A 13,239-nucleotide genomic window follows, 5' to 3' on the forward strand; every position below is an offset into this window, starting at 1 on the left:
TTGTTCAAGATTAGTGGATATTCGTGGGAAAAATAATTTTAATACGTATATTTTTTTCCTGTTTTGTTACTGAAGACTGTTATTTAAGTATGTAAACATAAACGAAGCTGTATATAAAAAATATCTCGTAATTTTCTTTAAGTAATTAATTTAGTCTCATATTCTATCACCTCTTTATCGTCACCAATATTAATACTGGGTTTTTCCATCTTCTCATTGCCAAAAATTATCTTGTATTCTCATTATCTTCTAATACCAGCAAGCTATATTTAAAATGAATACCGTCTAGAAATGAATACAACTACAGTATCCGTAATATTATTGGTCGTACTCTCCCCCACTTTAGACTAAAAAATATAAACAAAGCATTAGGTTACTTCTGTCAGGTCGGGTGGTTTCGTTGTCGTGTCGCGGTCTAAACTGTTCGCGTGTGTTCGGATCTTGATAGCGCGGCGAGTAATTATAGTTTTGCTTATTACTAGACCACTGCCTACTGATTAGCCGGCGATTGCGTTCGCTTTGAGCTCACCGCGAAATGAGGCAGTGCGGTTGCGAAGTGTCTGTGTTGATTAGGTTTACAGGAACGTGTTGTTTTGGATTGTGTATTATGAGAGCGATGTGCACATATGACTCGATTCCCACCAAACTTAGTACTGGGTATATCCGTTTGTTAACACAATTGAGAAGGTTATCCTCCAGATTCTTTGCATAAAAGTAAACCAAACGAAGCGGCAGGCATATAATCCTATACAAACGCTACGAAGTTATTTTAGTTAAGCAGCCTCTGCAAACTATTATGTAATATTTATAATATATTTGAATTATCAACAATATGATTTGTTATATAAAATATATCTTACCAACCAGCCCAATAACCACGCGCAGCGTTTGAACTCGTTTTATAGAACACAAACCGCTACGAGCGCTACGTAGCCTATGCCGTAGCCACGTACCTCGCCATTTGAAAGGCATATCATACAAAACAATTCTTACTTCATTGTCATCGTGCGGGATTGGATGATGAAAAATGCATCGTCACCGAATATGATTCTGACAGCCGCAGTGAAAGATAGCGGCGGCCGTGCTCAAATATGTACGCTCCATGCGGACGCCCAATGCTAGCGAATATACGTACAAGAATCCATTACGTGAATGTCAGTCGGCTAGGTATACTTTGATAGAAAAATAGTCAATAATAGATTAAAGTACTTATTAAAATATAGTTTGATATGTAATAGGTGCTATTAAATTCATGAACAAAATTGTATATTACTACAACTTTTATATTTATGTAATTACTTTTTCAATGAAATTACATGTTCATTAAAGTTTCAAAACCAGTCTATTCGATACTTTTGTCATTGAAATCACTTTTTTTATATTATTGCATCATGTTTTGTTATCTGGCTCTGAGTCATAATCAAACCATTGCTTTGTCTGAATCATAATCAAAACAGATTCTTCAATTCTGTTATTTTATTGACCTTTTCCTTTTACTACGATTATCTCCTAATATTCCTCCATTAAATCTGCTTGTTTAAATACTAAACTTTAATTAACTGAGATTATTTTTATCCAATGGATTTAAAAGGTTAGATATTGGCGTCTGTTGACAGTTGGAAGACGTATACTTGTTTGTTTGTCTTCTTCTTCTTCCTCGCGTTTTCCCGGCATTTTGTCACGGCTCATGGGGGCCTGAGGTCCGCTTGACAACTAATGCCAAGATTTCGCCTAGGCACTAGTTTTTTTTTACGAAAGCGACTGCCATCTGACCTTCCAACCCAGAGGGTAAACTAGGCATTGTTGGGATTAGTTAAGTATTTCGTACATAAGTTCCGAAGGTACGAGCCGGGATTTTAACCCGCAACCTCCGGATTGCTGCAAGTCGCACGTTCTTACCGCTAGGCCACCAGCGCTTCCTTCTATATATAGTTGTTTGTTTGTATGATCACGAAAGCGGACTGCACTATATTCTGTTTTTTTATTCCGTAGACTCAAATGACATTTCATGTGGTGCTAAAAAATGTCATGTCTTACATATGAAACGTCATATTAGTCTACGGAATAAAAAAACAGACTCTAGTTTCAGTTTATTTATTCAAGATCAATTTACATCGTGTTCGAATATTCAATATACATATATATATACAATTAATATATAAAGTATAGTACATATAGTTTAGTAATTATAGTACCTATACAATAAAATAATAAAAAGGATAAACAAAAACGCATACCCACAAGATTAATCAGTTAATAAATTCTACTATAACATTAAACATTTCAACAATCAGCCAAAGCAAATTCATAAATAATGTTAAAATAATAATACAATAATTAGCATTAGATAAATGCCAGCAACAATAATAATACGTACTTAGTCATTAAAAATCACTAATGTCATAACAGCATTTTTCTAATGAAAGTCTAAAATCTTAATTTATTATATTAATATGAGTTGATTTTAAAATAAAATAACATTTAAAATATAATCATCTGTCATTGGTGATCATTGTTATCATCATCTGTCATTGGTGATGGTAAAAGGTCTTTTTTGGCGCAACTTTTTCCTTCAATAATAAAATTAGGATATTTATAGGACCAATTACTTATTTAAAAAGAAGAAACACTAAACCATTCAGTTCACGCTTAAGGCATTTTTACTTTGGTAGCTGTTTGTGGTTTTTCAGCAAAAACGCTTCTAAGTTTAGAGTCGGTTTTTCGCATCCAGGCCATAATTGTAAAAAAAATAGAGTTGGTTTAAAGCAAACAACAGAAAAACACCTCTTAAAAGTGATAAAAAAGTAAAAAAGGCGGGATCGGAAAATACTTACGGAATTCGATAGTGTAAATTTTTGTTTGACTAAAAAATACAAGAAACACTACGCTATAAAAATGAGTTTTTCTAATGAAGAAAATATAAATGTTTCTGGCAAAAATACATCGCTTTCTTTCAACAATTGTCATCACGCCAATATAAATATTAATTTCTATTAAATTACTTATCGTAATGCAAATGTTTTCTTATTTCCTCGCAGTAGTCGTGAAAAGCACTATGTAACTCAAACTCACTCGTCCATCTTTGAACAGTTTTACAGCCTCTCCTACAATGTACTTTTTAAGTTATTTCTAAAGGTTGCAGAGCACCTTATAACTTTGAAATCTGTAGGCATCCATTTAAACAATGTCACCGCTTGAACTCTGGCGCTGTGTTCTACAACCTCTAAACGTGGAGATACTTTAGGGGTCAAGTTCTTATTCTTAGAGGCGTTTTGTAACGATTGCGATGCTTGATAACATCCGTTAATAGGACTAGTATGTAATGGACGATGGAGTATGGACGACCGGTCTGACCTAGTGGGTCCTGCCTATGAAACAGATGGTCCAGGGTTCAAATCCTGGTAAGGGCATTCATTCGTGTGCTGATCACGGATATTTGTTCCTGAGTCATGGGGGTTTTCTTTGTATTTAATTTTATAAATATTTATATATTATATCGTTGTTTAGGTCCCTATATACCCTCAACACAAGCCTTATTGAGTTTACTGTGGGACTTAGTCAATTTGTTAAATAATGTACTACAATAGTTACTATTTATTTATGTAGACTACACTTGCATCCGCATAAATATTTGCAATCGAGACGCTACGATGTCTTTTTAAATAAAGGAGGACTTAAATGTCACACTTTTTCTTATACTTCATTTTATTTAATCTTATTTGCGCAGATCTGGAAAGGATTTTTTTTTTACTTAGGCCTAGTTTATTAATCTAATACTCTAACCCCCTTATTCATAAACGTCTACTCCGCTAATAATCGTTTGTCCCTTTCCATCATACCAACACGTGGGAAAGGGACAATTGATTATTAGCGGCTTGTCAACTTCAGTAGACGTTTATGAATAAGGGAGTAACATTGGCACTACGAGTATTACTAGTCAAAAACAGAATTTATTTAAAGAAGTCGCTAAGCGTCACCCAGAGTAAAATCAAGTAAATAAAATGACGAAACTACTGTGGACCGATACGTCATGTTTTCTTATAAATTGCGAACTATTTATTTTTCCCAGTAAAAACAGTTTTCCATGCGATTATACGTATTCTATTAGCATATAAAATAATTATTTGGGTTTTCATGGTACTAATCTTTTTTTTTTCGTAAACGTAGGCATTTAATACTTAATTACAATTATTAATACTCAATTTAAAAGTTCAAGCGATTGTTCATTTGCATTATTTTTATAATTTGCCATCGTCACACATATGTCAGTCATAGGACTGTTAGTATCAATCAAATTATAATAGTATAATTAGTTTTTTTTTAAATCTGCTGTCATTAAAATAGATAGTAATTTAATTGTTCTTTTTATTTCACACAATACCTAAGAAATAAATATTAATGACCTCAATGTAATCATCCCGTTCACTTTGTCACGTAAACAACACATAACTAGTAACATATTGATGTCTCTAATGGATGCTGGCAGACTAATAACGCTGTCATATAATATAACGAGCTCATAAAAGACAATGCATTTCATATGTCTGTCTATCCGACTAATATAGTAATGTGTTAGTTCATTGCCTGAACTTTTATTAAGTCTATCGCAGATCACAGCAATTTCCACGTTATTAAGAAACGTGCTTGGGTTCTTATTATATTTATTTCTTTAGTGCCATATTGCACGTATTTAGTGCATATTTCCATTCTTCCAATATTGTCTTCGTACGTTCCAATCTTAAAGAATAACATAGTACTATGCACTTTGTATTTATTTGCTGTTTGTACGTATATTTCAAAGTAAAAGTGTGATATCGGAGCTACGCGAGTCTAAATGGCAAGTTTCTTAAATGCTAAAAATGTGGCTAATCCATAAGTCAACTTGAAGCGCTCCCCAAACTAAGCTTACTCCGTTTTCCAATCAACGTCTCCAGGCAAGTCTTGCGTTAGCATACGTACATACGGCCGCATACATCGCCGTCACTGTATGCAAATGCAACAACAAGCTTGCAGCCGACTCTGTCCCTACGGCGCGTCTGCGAGCAATACTGATTCCTGCATCCACACCTGACTATTCCCTACTGCCGATGTTGCATTCCCTATTCAAACTCTATTCTGAGCAGCGAAATATTCTCTCGAAAACTTATCTATATAAATTCCTAGAAAGCACGGATGCAATAGGAGTCGTTATCAATTTTGGCGGGCACTTAACCAACTTAGATTGCTTTAAACTTTATATGTCTAGACGCATAGCAATCAGAATTTTATATTTAATTCTATGATCAAAGCTAAACCCTTTCTACGCTGCAGCCAAACCTACTTTAGCCACTGAATAAGATTTCTATTTTAATCTGATTCGGCCCTTGAAAAATACCAGCAGAACCCGGAATAACGCCGGCTTCTCGTAGAGAAGAAAGATACCCGAGGGACATCCGAAGTGGAAAACTAGTGAATTTATAAAGAGCACATATACTTTTGCGTCTCGTCAAGGTACAGTCGAAACTTGCATGGCTGAGCAGACGACGGCGCCGTGAAAAATGTATTCTATCAGGCGGCAGCGCCGAGCGCGCAAATAGGAGAACAGTTTAAAAAGTCTGCCAAGAGGGAACTGGTCGCGCTGTGCTCGATTGCAAATTGACTGTAAGTTAAAATGTCGCACAGCAGGCAACTAAAGATTTCCTAGTTATCTAATGTGAATATTGGTGTGACATGTACACACAAAAGGCCCGTAAAAATGTCCCCAAGGTTAAAATCTTATTTGTAAATATTTTCATTCATCTAGTAACTCTTACGATTTATAGGTACAGCTTACTAGTGTTCATAATTAATAGGCTGTTGTGAGTTTTATATCTTTAAATGATATGGTTTCTTAGTGTGCTACGTTTGCGTGAGATAGGTTTACCTTTTAATTTAAGCGATATTATAAAACCATTCGTTGAAAACTATCTGAACATTAAAATGTGTATAAATAATATATTTAATGTTTGCTCACTGTATATATGCGCAATAGTACTTAGTAGTAATTTAGTCAAGTCAATCTCAAGGAGTCTGAACTCTCGCTAATGAACTGTACGAATATATTAGGTTTATCACAAAGTCGAGATAACTTATAAATAGTTCTAAGTCTGTTAAGTTCTTGTGGGTAATCTATTAGTTTCAAAGGTTCTACTTAAACATGAGCTGTGTGTGATCTACTGGAGAGCAAACATTCGTTCGTTGGTACGTGTCTCGGTTAGCCTCGACCTTCCTCGACCTACAGACTTCAGCACAGGAGCTGGACGACCCCAGAACGTGACCTGTCTTAAGAACTGAACAATACGTTATTTATAAAACACATGCCTCCACTTTGCCTACACATAAGCTAAACATTTATTTTGAAAATGGTGCACTGTCACTCACAATACGCAAAAGGATTTGTACTATATTGTAAATAATAAATATAGTGTAGTTTGAAAAACCTTTTCGCTGCGATTCAATTTAATACTGGCCAGCTAAGGCTTAAAACATAAATATGTTTTTTTTTTTTATCGTGTTTTTTTTGCTTTTTTTTCACTGCGCTACATGCAAGTCATGTAAATGGTGTAAACGTAGTCTTTAGAAACGAAACCTTATTTATTAAATCTTGGATTGGATTGGAGACGACTTATTTTCATTGACAATAAATAAATATTTCAGTCATATTCAAAGTTCTAAAATGAAAAACATAAATCAATCTAGGTGATACTAGTTACGTATATTATTAAACGTTAATCAAATTAATGATAAACGTGTGTTCTTAAGTGTTTGTTTAAAATATGCACAAATAAAATCGTGCAATTTGTAATGTATTCTGATGTGACAAAATCACAAAACGTATTACGAGTATATAAACACCCAAATTAACAATTTATTTCGTTTGTCCACAGATCATGTCCGGGAATTTACATGCGGTACACTCTACTACAGAACGTTCTTCATGGACTCGAAAAGGGACACCCTATACGTTGGTGCTATGTAAGTTACAACTGCACTTATTATTGTATTAAGTGACTATCAGGCCAATTTGAGTTTCAGTTAACTGATATATACTGAATAACTGAAACTCAAATGCAGAAACACTATACAAATTATTAAATGACACTAGTCAAAGGTGACATTTCTGCAACCAAAAATGTTACCAAAAAAACAGAAAGTTATGGGACAGCATTGTGTTTTATTATTGAGCATTTTATGACATCTATCATCACTCTATTACAATACAATGTATGTCTTAGAAACGTATAATTGACAGCTCACAGTACATTTAAAATATGAAAAAATCTATAGAAAAATATCAAAATATCTCCGCGAACTGGTAAATTAGTTTACTTTTTCATAAATCATAAATCCATCACAAAAGTAAAATTATCATTTGTGGCAATTTTTAAGCAAGATTTATTTGACAAACTATTTTCGAGTAACCTTCATGAAAGGTTAAAACAAATTTGTACCACGAATTAATGTTGTACTAGAATTACCTGTTATCAAAGGAATAAATTATGCAAATAAAATTTAAAAAATAATTCTTACTTCTAGTGTTATAAAACGCAAGTCTTTTATGTCTTGACTTTTCTTACTAGATAGATTATAGTAATTAAGTCTTTGCTTTAATTTCTTTCAAACTTGTTAGTGAATTGAGTCTTCGATAGCTCCAGGCGTAAATTCTCTTTAACAAACGTTCACAATTTTCTAAGCACATTATTATTACGTGTAATTGTGATTTAGGTATATATAAGTAGGTACGCGAATACTGCGAGATTTATGATTAAGATTTTGAGAAACATAAGACAAGAGATTATAATAGGAGTCATATTTCCAAGACTAAAAGATTTTATACACAGAACTTACGCAAGTTTTTTTAAACATACGCTGAAAACATGAGTCATTACCAAAATAATTGCATCTGTAAGTACATGAGATTTCATTTTCCTACTATAAAATCGATTAGAGCAAAGCAAACTTGTGGTGTATTTGCATGTGTGCGTCCGCGCGCACACAGGCGCGGCTACTTGTAATGTACAAAAACCAGTAATAAACGAGCATCTATCAGATCCGGTTGTTTCACTAAAGTACTTGTAGACACCTCACTGGCGACGATCCGTGACTTACCCGCGTGTGTATTTAAAATAATTGTTATTTATAATGGCTACTACTTTTATCGGAAATTTAAGTCATTTTGACCATAACACCCAAGAATGGGAAATTTTCAGTAGTCGTTTGAAGCAGTTCATTGTTTTAAACCAAATTAAAGATGAGATGAGACAGGCAGTGCTACTGACACATCTGCATGACGATACATACCGGCTGTTGAAGAACCTTGTGTACCCGAGTAAGGTAGAAGAGGTCGGGTACGACGAGTTGTTGAGGGTGCTCGACGGTCATTTTACTCCGAAGAGGTGTACCTTCGCTGATAAGACCAAATTCTACGAGGCTATGCGTGACGTGGGGGAGAGTGTCGAGAAGTGGGCGGCTAGGATCAGAGGACTCGCCGTACACTGCGAGTTTGGAAACTCGCTGGACATGCTGCTGCGGGACAAGTTCGTGCTGGGGCTACGCGCCGGCAAGGAGCGCGAGCGACTCTTCGAGCAGGACGCCACCACGCTCACGCTGGCGAAGGCGATGGAGCTGGCACAGCAGACGGAGTGCGCGCAGAAGGCACGCGCCGATGCAGTGGCCGTGGCCGTGAAGCAGGAGCCGGTGTACCGGGCGGGCGCGCAGCCGTCCGCCGGCCGCCGGGACCCCGAGGCGAGGACCTGCTCGGTGTGCGGTATGAGGAGCCACGACGAGAGTAGGTGCCGATATAAGTCCTACCGGTGCCAGCTGTGTGGTGAAAAGGGACACCTCAAGAAAGTGTGTACTTCCAAGAAGCAGTCCAAGACGCGCTATGGAGTCACTGTTGGTAGGTATTGACGGAGTCAGCTGTTGGTTGGACGACGTGTGTGTGACGGGACCGACGAACGAGATTCATTTGGCGCGATTGCGAGAGGTTTTGTCTAGGTTTAGTGATGCAGGTTTAAAGTTACAGAAAGAGAAATGTGTTTTCTTAGGTAGTAGTGTAACTTATTTAGGCTACGTTATTAATAAAAACGGCTTACGAACGTCTCAAAAAAAGGTGGAAGCTATTCATAAGGCACCAAGGCCGACTAATGTAACGGAGGTAAAGAGTTTTTTAGGACTCGTAAATTATTACCGTAGTTTCATTCCGAACGCATCGAACATGTTAAGTCCGTTACACGAACTACTGCGCGCGGAGGCAAAATGGGAGTGGGGACGTTCACAGGAGGAGGCGTTTCAGGCAGTCAAAAGGGAGTTAGGCTCTGAGCGCGTGTTGGCTCATTTTGACCCGGAGGCTCAGCCAGTGCTCAGTGTGGATGCAGGACCTGGGGGGTTAGGTGCCCTTCTGGCACAACGCGACCCGGCAACCGGTGCCGAGCTCCCACTCGCGTTCGCCTCGCGCGCGCTCAACGCTAGCGAGAGGAACTACAGTCAACTTCAGAAAGAAGCCGCGGCCATCATTTTTGGTGTTAAAAAGTTCCACCAGTATCTATATGGCAGGCAAGATCCGTTCATTTTAAAAACCGACCATAGGCCTTTGTTGTCCATTTTCGGCAAAAATAGCGGCATTCCTGTCATGACCGCTTCCCGGCTACAGCGATATGCAATTATTTTATCAGCGTATAATTATAAGGTTCAGTATATAAGCAGTGCGAATAATCTCGTAGCTGATTATTTTTCTCGTGCGCCGTTGCCTAACATGAACAATGATGAGCATAACGAAGATTACGATGACGTGTCTTATTTAAACTTTTTAGACGACAGTGTGACTCCCGTGACAGCTGATAAAATAAGACAAGCTACCGGAAATGACCCTACACTAAAAAAAGTTTTTAGGTATATGAGTCTCGGTTGGCCGCGAAAGATAAGCTGTGCATCTATTGTACCTTATTTTAGATGCAAAGCCGACTTACAAATAGATCATGGTATTCTTTTCCGTGGTCACAGGGTGGTTATTCCGACAATATTTCGAGATCAGCTGTTACGTGAATTACATACCGGACATTTAGGTATTGTCAAGACGAAAAGCATCGCGCGCGGTAAGATGTGGTGGCCTAACATTGATGGCGATATCGAGCGCTGGATCGGCTCATGCGCCGCCTGCGTGGCCGTGCGCGCCGCCCCTCCCCGCGCCGCTCCCGCGCCTTGGCCGCGTCCTCCGTCTGCCTGGTACCGGGTACATATCGATTACATGTCTATTCATCAGAAAGTGTACCTAATTGTCATTGACGCATATAGCAAATGGTTAGAGTGTCTTTTGATGGACAAAGGTACTACTACTCGAGCGCTGATATGTAAACTTAAGGAAATATTTTCCAGATTTGGCGTACCGAATGTCATTGTATCCGACAATGATATTAAAATTAATTCGGCCGAATTTAATTCTTTTTGTGCAATGAATGGCATTCGTTACGTCACTTCTCCAGTTTATCACGCGGCCAGCAATGGTCAGGCCGAAAATTCTGTGAAAACATGTAAAAAGATGATTAAATGTATAGATAAAACAGATAAGTCAAAAGTTGAGGATAAACTAATGGGCTTATTATTCGAGTACCGTAATACTCCCCATTGTTCTACGGGCCAAACTCCAGCGAGTTTGATGATGGGCCGTAATTTAAGATCACGGCTAGATCTTGTGATACCAGATGTTAATAAAACTAAAGACAATATTGACAAATGTGTTATAGACAATTGTAGAAAATTCAATATCGGGGATCAAGTATGGGTTAAATGGTTTACTGAAAAAAAAGAGATCTGGGTTTTAGGCACTATTCAAAATAAAATTGGTAACCGAATGTTTTTGATTTATGTGCATACTAAAAATACTGTATGTAGACGCCACGTAGATCAAATGCTTATGTATACAGGTGGTGAATTTGACGTTATTAATGAAACCGAGGATGCCGGGGCTGACGAGGACTCGTGGTCGCCACCGCTCGAGCCGCCGCCAGCTCCGGCTGGTTCCGCGCCCCCGGCGGCGTGCGTGAACCCTCCGCAATCCTCCCTCCGGGCTGACAGTCCCCTACAGGCGGATGTTCAGCCGCGTGACGTAGTGAGCGATGAGTACGATACCGGGCTTTCCGGGGAGGAGGAGGAAGTAGAGGAGCGTGAGGGGTCGCGCGCGCCGGCCGCGGTGGTTCCGGAGGCCGCGGAGGCCGCGGTCGCACCTGCCGCGGAGGTGGCGCCCGCGCCCGCCGACGCACGGTTGCCGCCGCCGCTTCCGACAATTACTAGACCGAATTTAAGGCCTAGAGATAAAAATATTAGTTACAAGTGTTAATGTTATTATGTGGTTTAGTTATGTGTGTGTTAGTTATTATACACCTTATGTAGTGTTAAGTACTGATGTATTGTTTATTCTATTGGCAGGTCTTACAATTAACGGTGGAGAAATGTGGTGTATTTGCATGTGTGCGTCCGCGCGCACACAGGCGCGGCTACTTGTAATGTACAAAAACCAGTAATAAACGAGCATCTATCAGATCCGGTTGTTTCACTAAAGTACTTGTAGACACCTCAAAACTCCTTAGATTTTTAATGAGATTCATCATTTTTACGCCAAAACGATTTAACTTGTTAGCTGCCATGTATGTGTTGCTAACCAAGCTACTCAGACCCCTGCCATTTATAAATAGCTCATTGCTTTACCCAGAGTAAACAAGCGCCGTTGAAATTGGTAGGGTCCGATTACATTGGTAATGCAATAATAACGGGTGATGTAGGTCAATCGTGTGTGTCACGAAGGTAATAAAGGCGTTTTTCTGTCGTAAACCGATCTTCTTTAAGCGTTCCATTATAGTTGGATGTTAGTTCGTAATCATGCGCGGACTGCGATTTGAACTTTACTAGCCCGTCATGCTGATAGGTCTCTGTAATTTTGTTTTATTGGATTATTTAAATATTTATTATATAATAAATAAAAATATTATTATGAACGTTAAAATAGATTATAAAAATAGTCTCCAACTGATACAAAGTAGTTATTTTACACTTATCAATGTAGTGAATAATATCGTAATCCCTCGAAAAGTCTTAAGTATTTAGTAATTTTAGAGTATGTTCTTTTTATTAGATGTTGCGCTTATACTTATAAAATAATTATTTTAGAGTGCTTTTAATCTAACCATTGATTCCCTCGATATAAATTCGTTTAAAATTTTATTTCGTTCAAACATCGGATAAAATATTAAATTTTTTGAAAGGTATTTGAATATTTATTTCATATATTTTATTAAACTTTAAATAAGAAACAGAAAAAATACTTATAAACTAAATATACCTATGATGCGTATGCATAATAAATATTTAAAAAATAATAATAAAACTAATTTTATATTGCATCAGGGTACTGAAAAATATTTAGGTGTATTCGAATTGAATATAATTAATAAATTCTCATCGCAATTTGCAGTCCAATTCCAACAATATAATGTGATATTGATCTAACATGGATCTGACGTCATTCCAATATGAGATGGTTCCAATCTCCTTTATAGGACCAGCTGAATTGCGCAGTATGTGGAACTTCTGCCAAAAACGTCACTTTTGACCTTGATATATCCATTTCATATCATATCTTTATGAAAATTTTGACGTATTTTAAAGATCAGGCCGTTAATGTTCGAATCGGGCCGAGGGCATATGTTAAAGTGCTACGAATTGTTAGCAACCGAGCAAACGAAACGATCTGCTACGCTGCCTACGCCGTAGCCAATTAACAATAATGCTGCGATATTCTGAAACTTCAATGTGCTTAGTAACCATTTAGTAATAGTCTCGATATTGCGTTAAAATTGCTGGTAATTTTATTATTATTAATAAATGTGTCGTTTCCAGGGACCGACTGTATCGACTGAACATGAACAACATCAGCGCATCCCATTGCGAAGTGAGTATTGCTTAACAAAGTCGCACACAAATTTTAAAAATCACGTAAACTCATTTAAACGGCGCGCGAACTATGTGTAATAGGTACATCCGAATACTCGTGGTTCATGCGTTGACGATAGCAAATAATTGTAAACGAGCCAGACAACCAAAAACTATTAGTCTTATAAGAGGTTTCTTAATGAAATTGCATGAATTAAAATGTCCTCGCTATGTAAATGAAAATGGAAATAGCTTAAACTTCACTATTATTCCAATGAGAAGTCAAACTTTGAGAAT

The 13,239-nt window shown here is 37.5% G+C and overlaps 1 protein-coding gene across 2 annotated transcripts in view; it reads left to right on the forward strand.

Annotated features, from left to right (window-relative positions):
- The window catches only part of LOC133525690 (semaphorin-2A), a 458,429-nt gene that overhangs the window by 390,639 nt on the left and 54,551 nt on the right, over window positions 1-13,239 (forward strand). For both annotated transcript variants that reach the window (XM_061862038.1, XM_061862037.1), the window contains 2 exons: window positions 6,906-6,993; window positions 12,910-12,961. In XM_061862038.1, coding sequence (XP_061718022.1) covers window positions 6,906-6,993; window positions 12,910-12,961 — 140 coding nt within the window. The remainder of the gene's footprint in view (window positions 1-6,905; window positions 6,994-12,909; window positions 12,962-13,239) is intronic.

The sequence above is a fragment of the Cydia pomonella genome, chromosome 15, assembly GCF_033807575.1.
Source record: "Cydia pomonella isolate Wapato2018A chromosome 15, ilCydPomo1, whole genome shotgun sequence".
In the NCBI taxonomy this organism is placed as follows: Eukaryota; Metazoa; Arthropoda; class Insecta; order Lepidoptera; family Tortricidae; genus Cydia; species Cydia pomonella.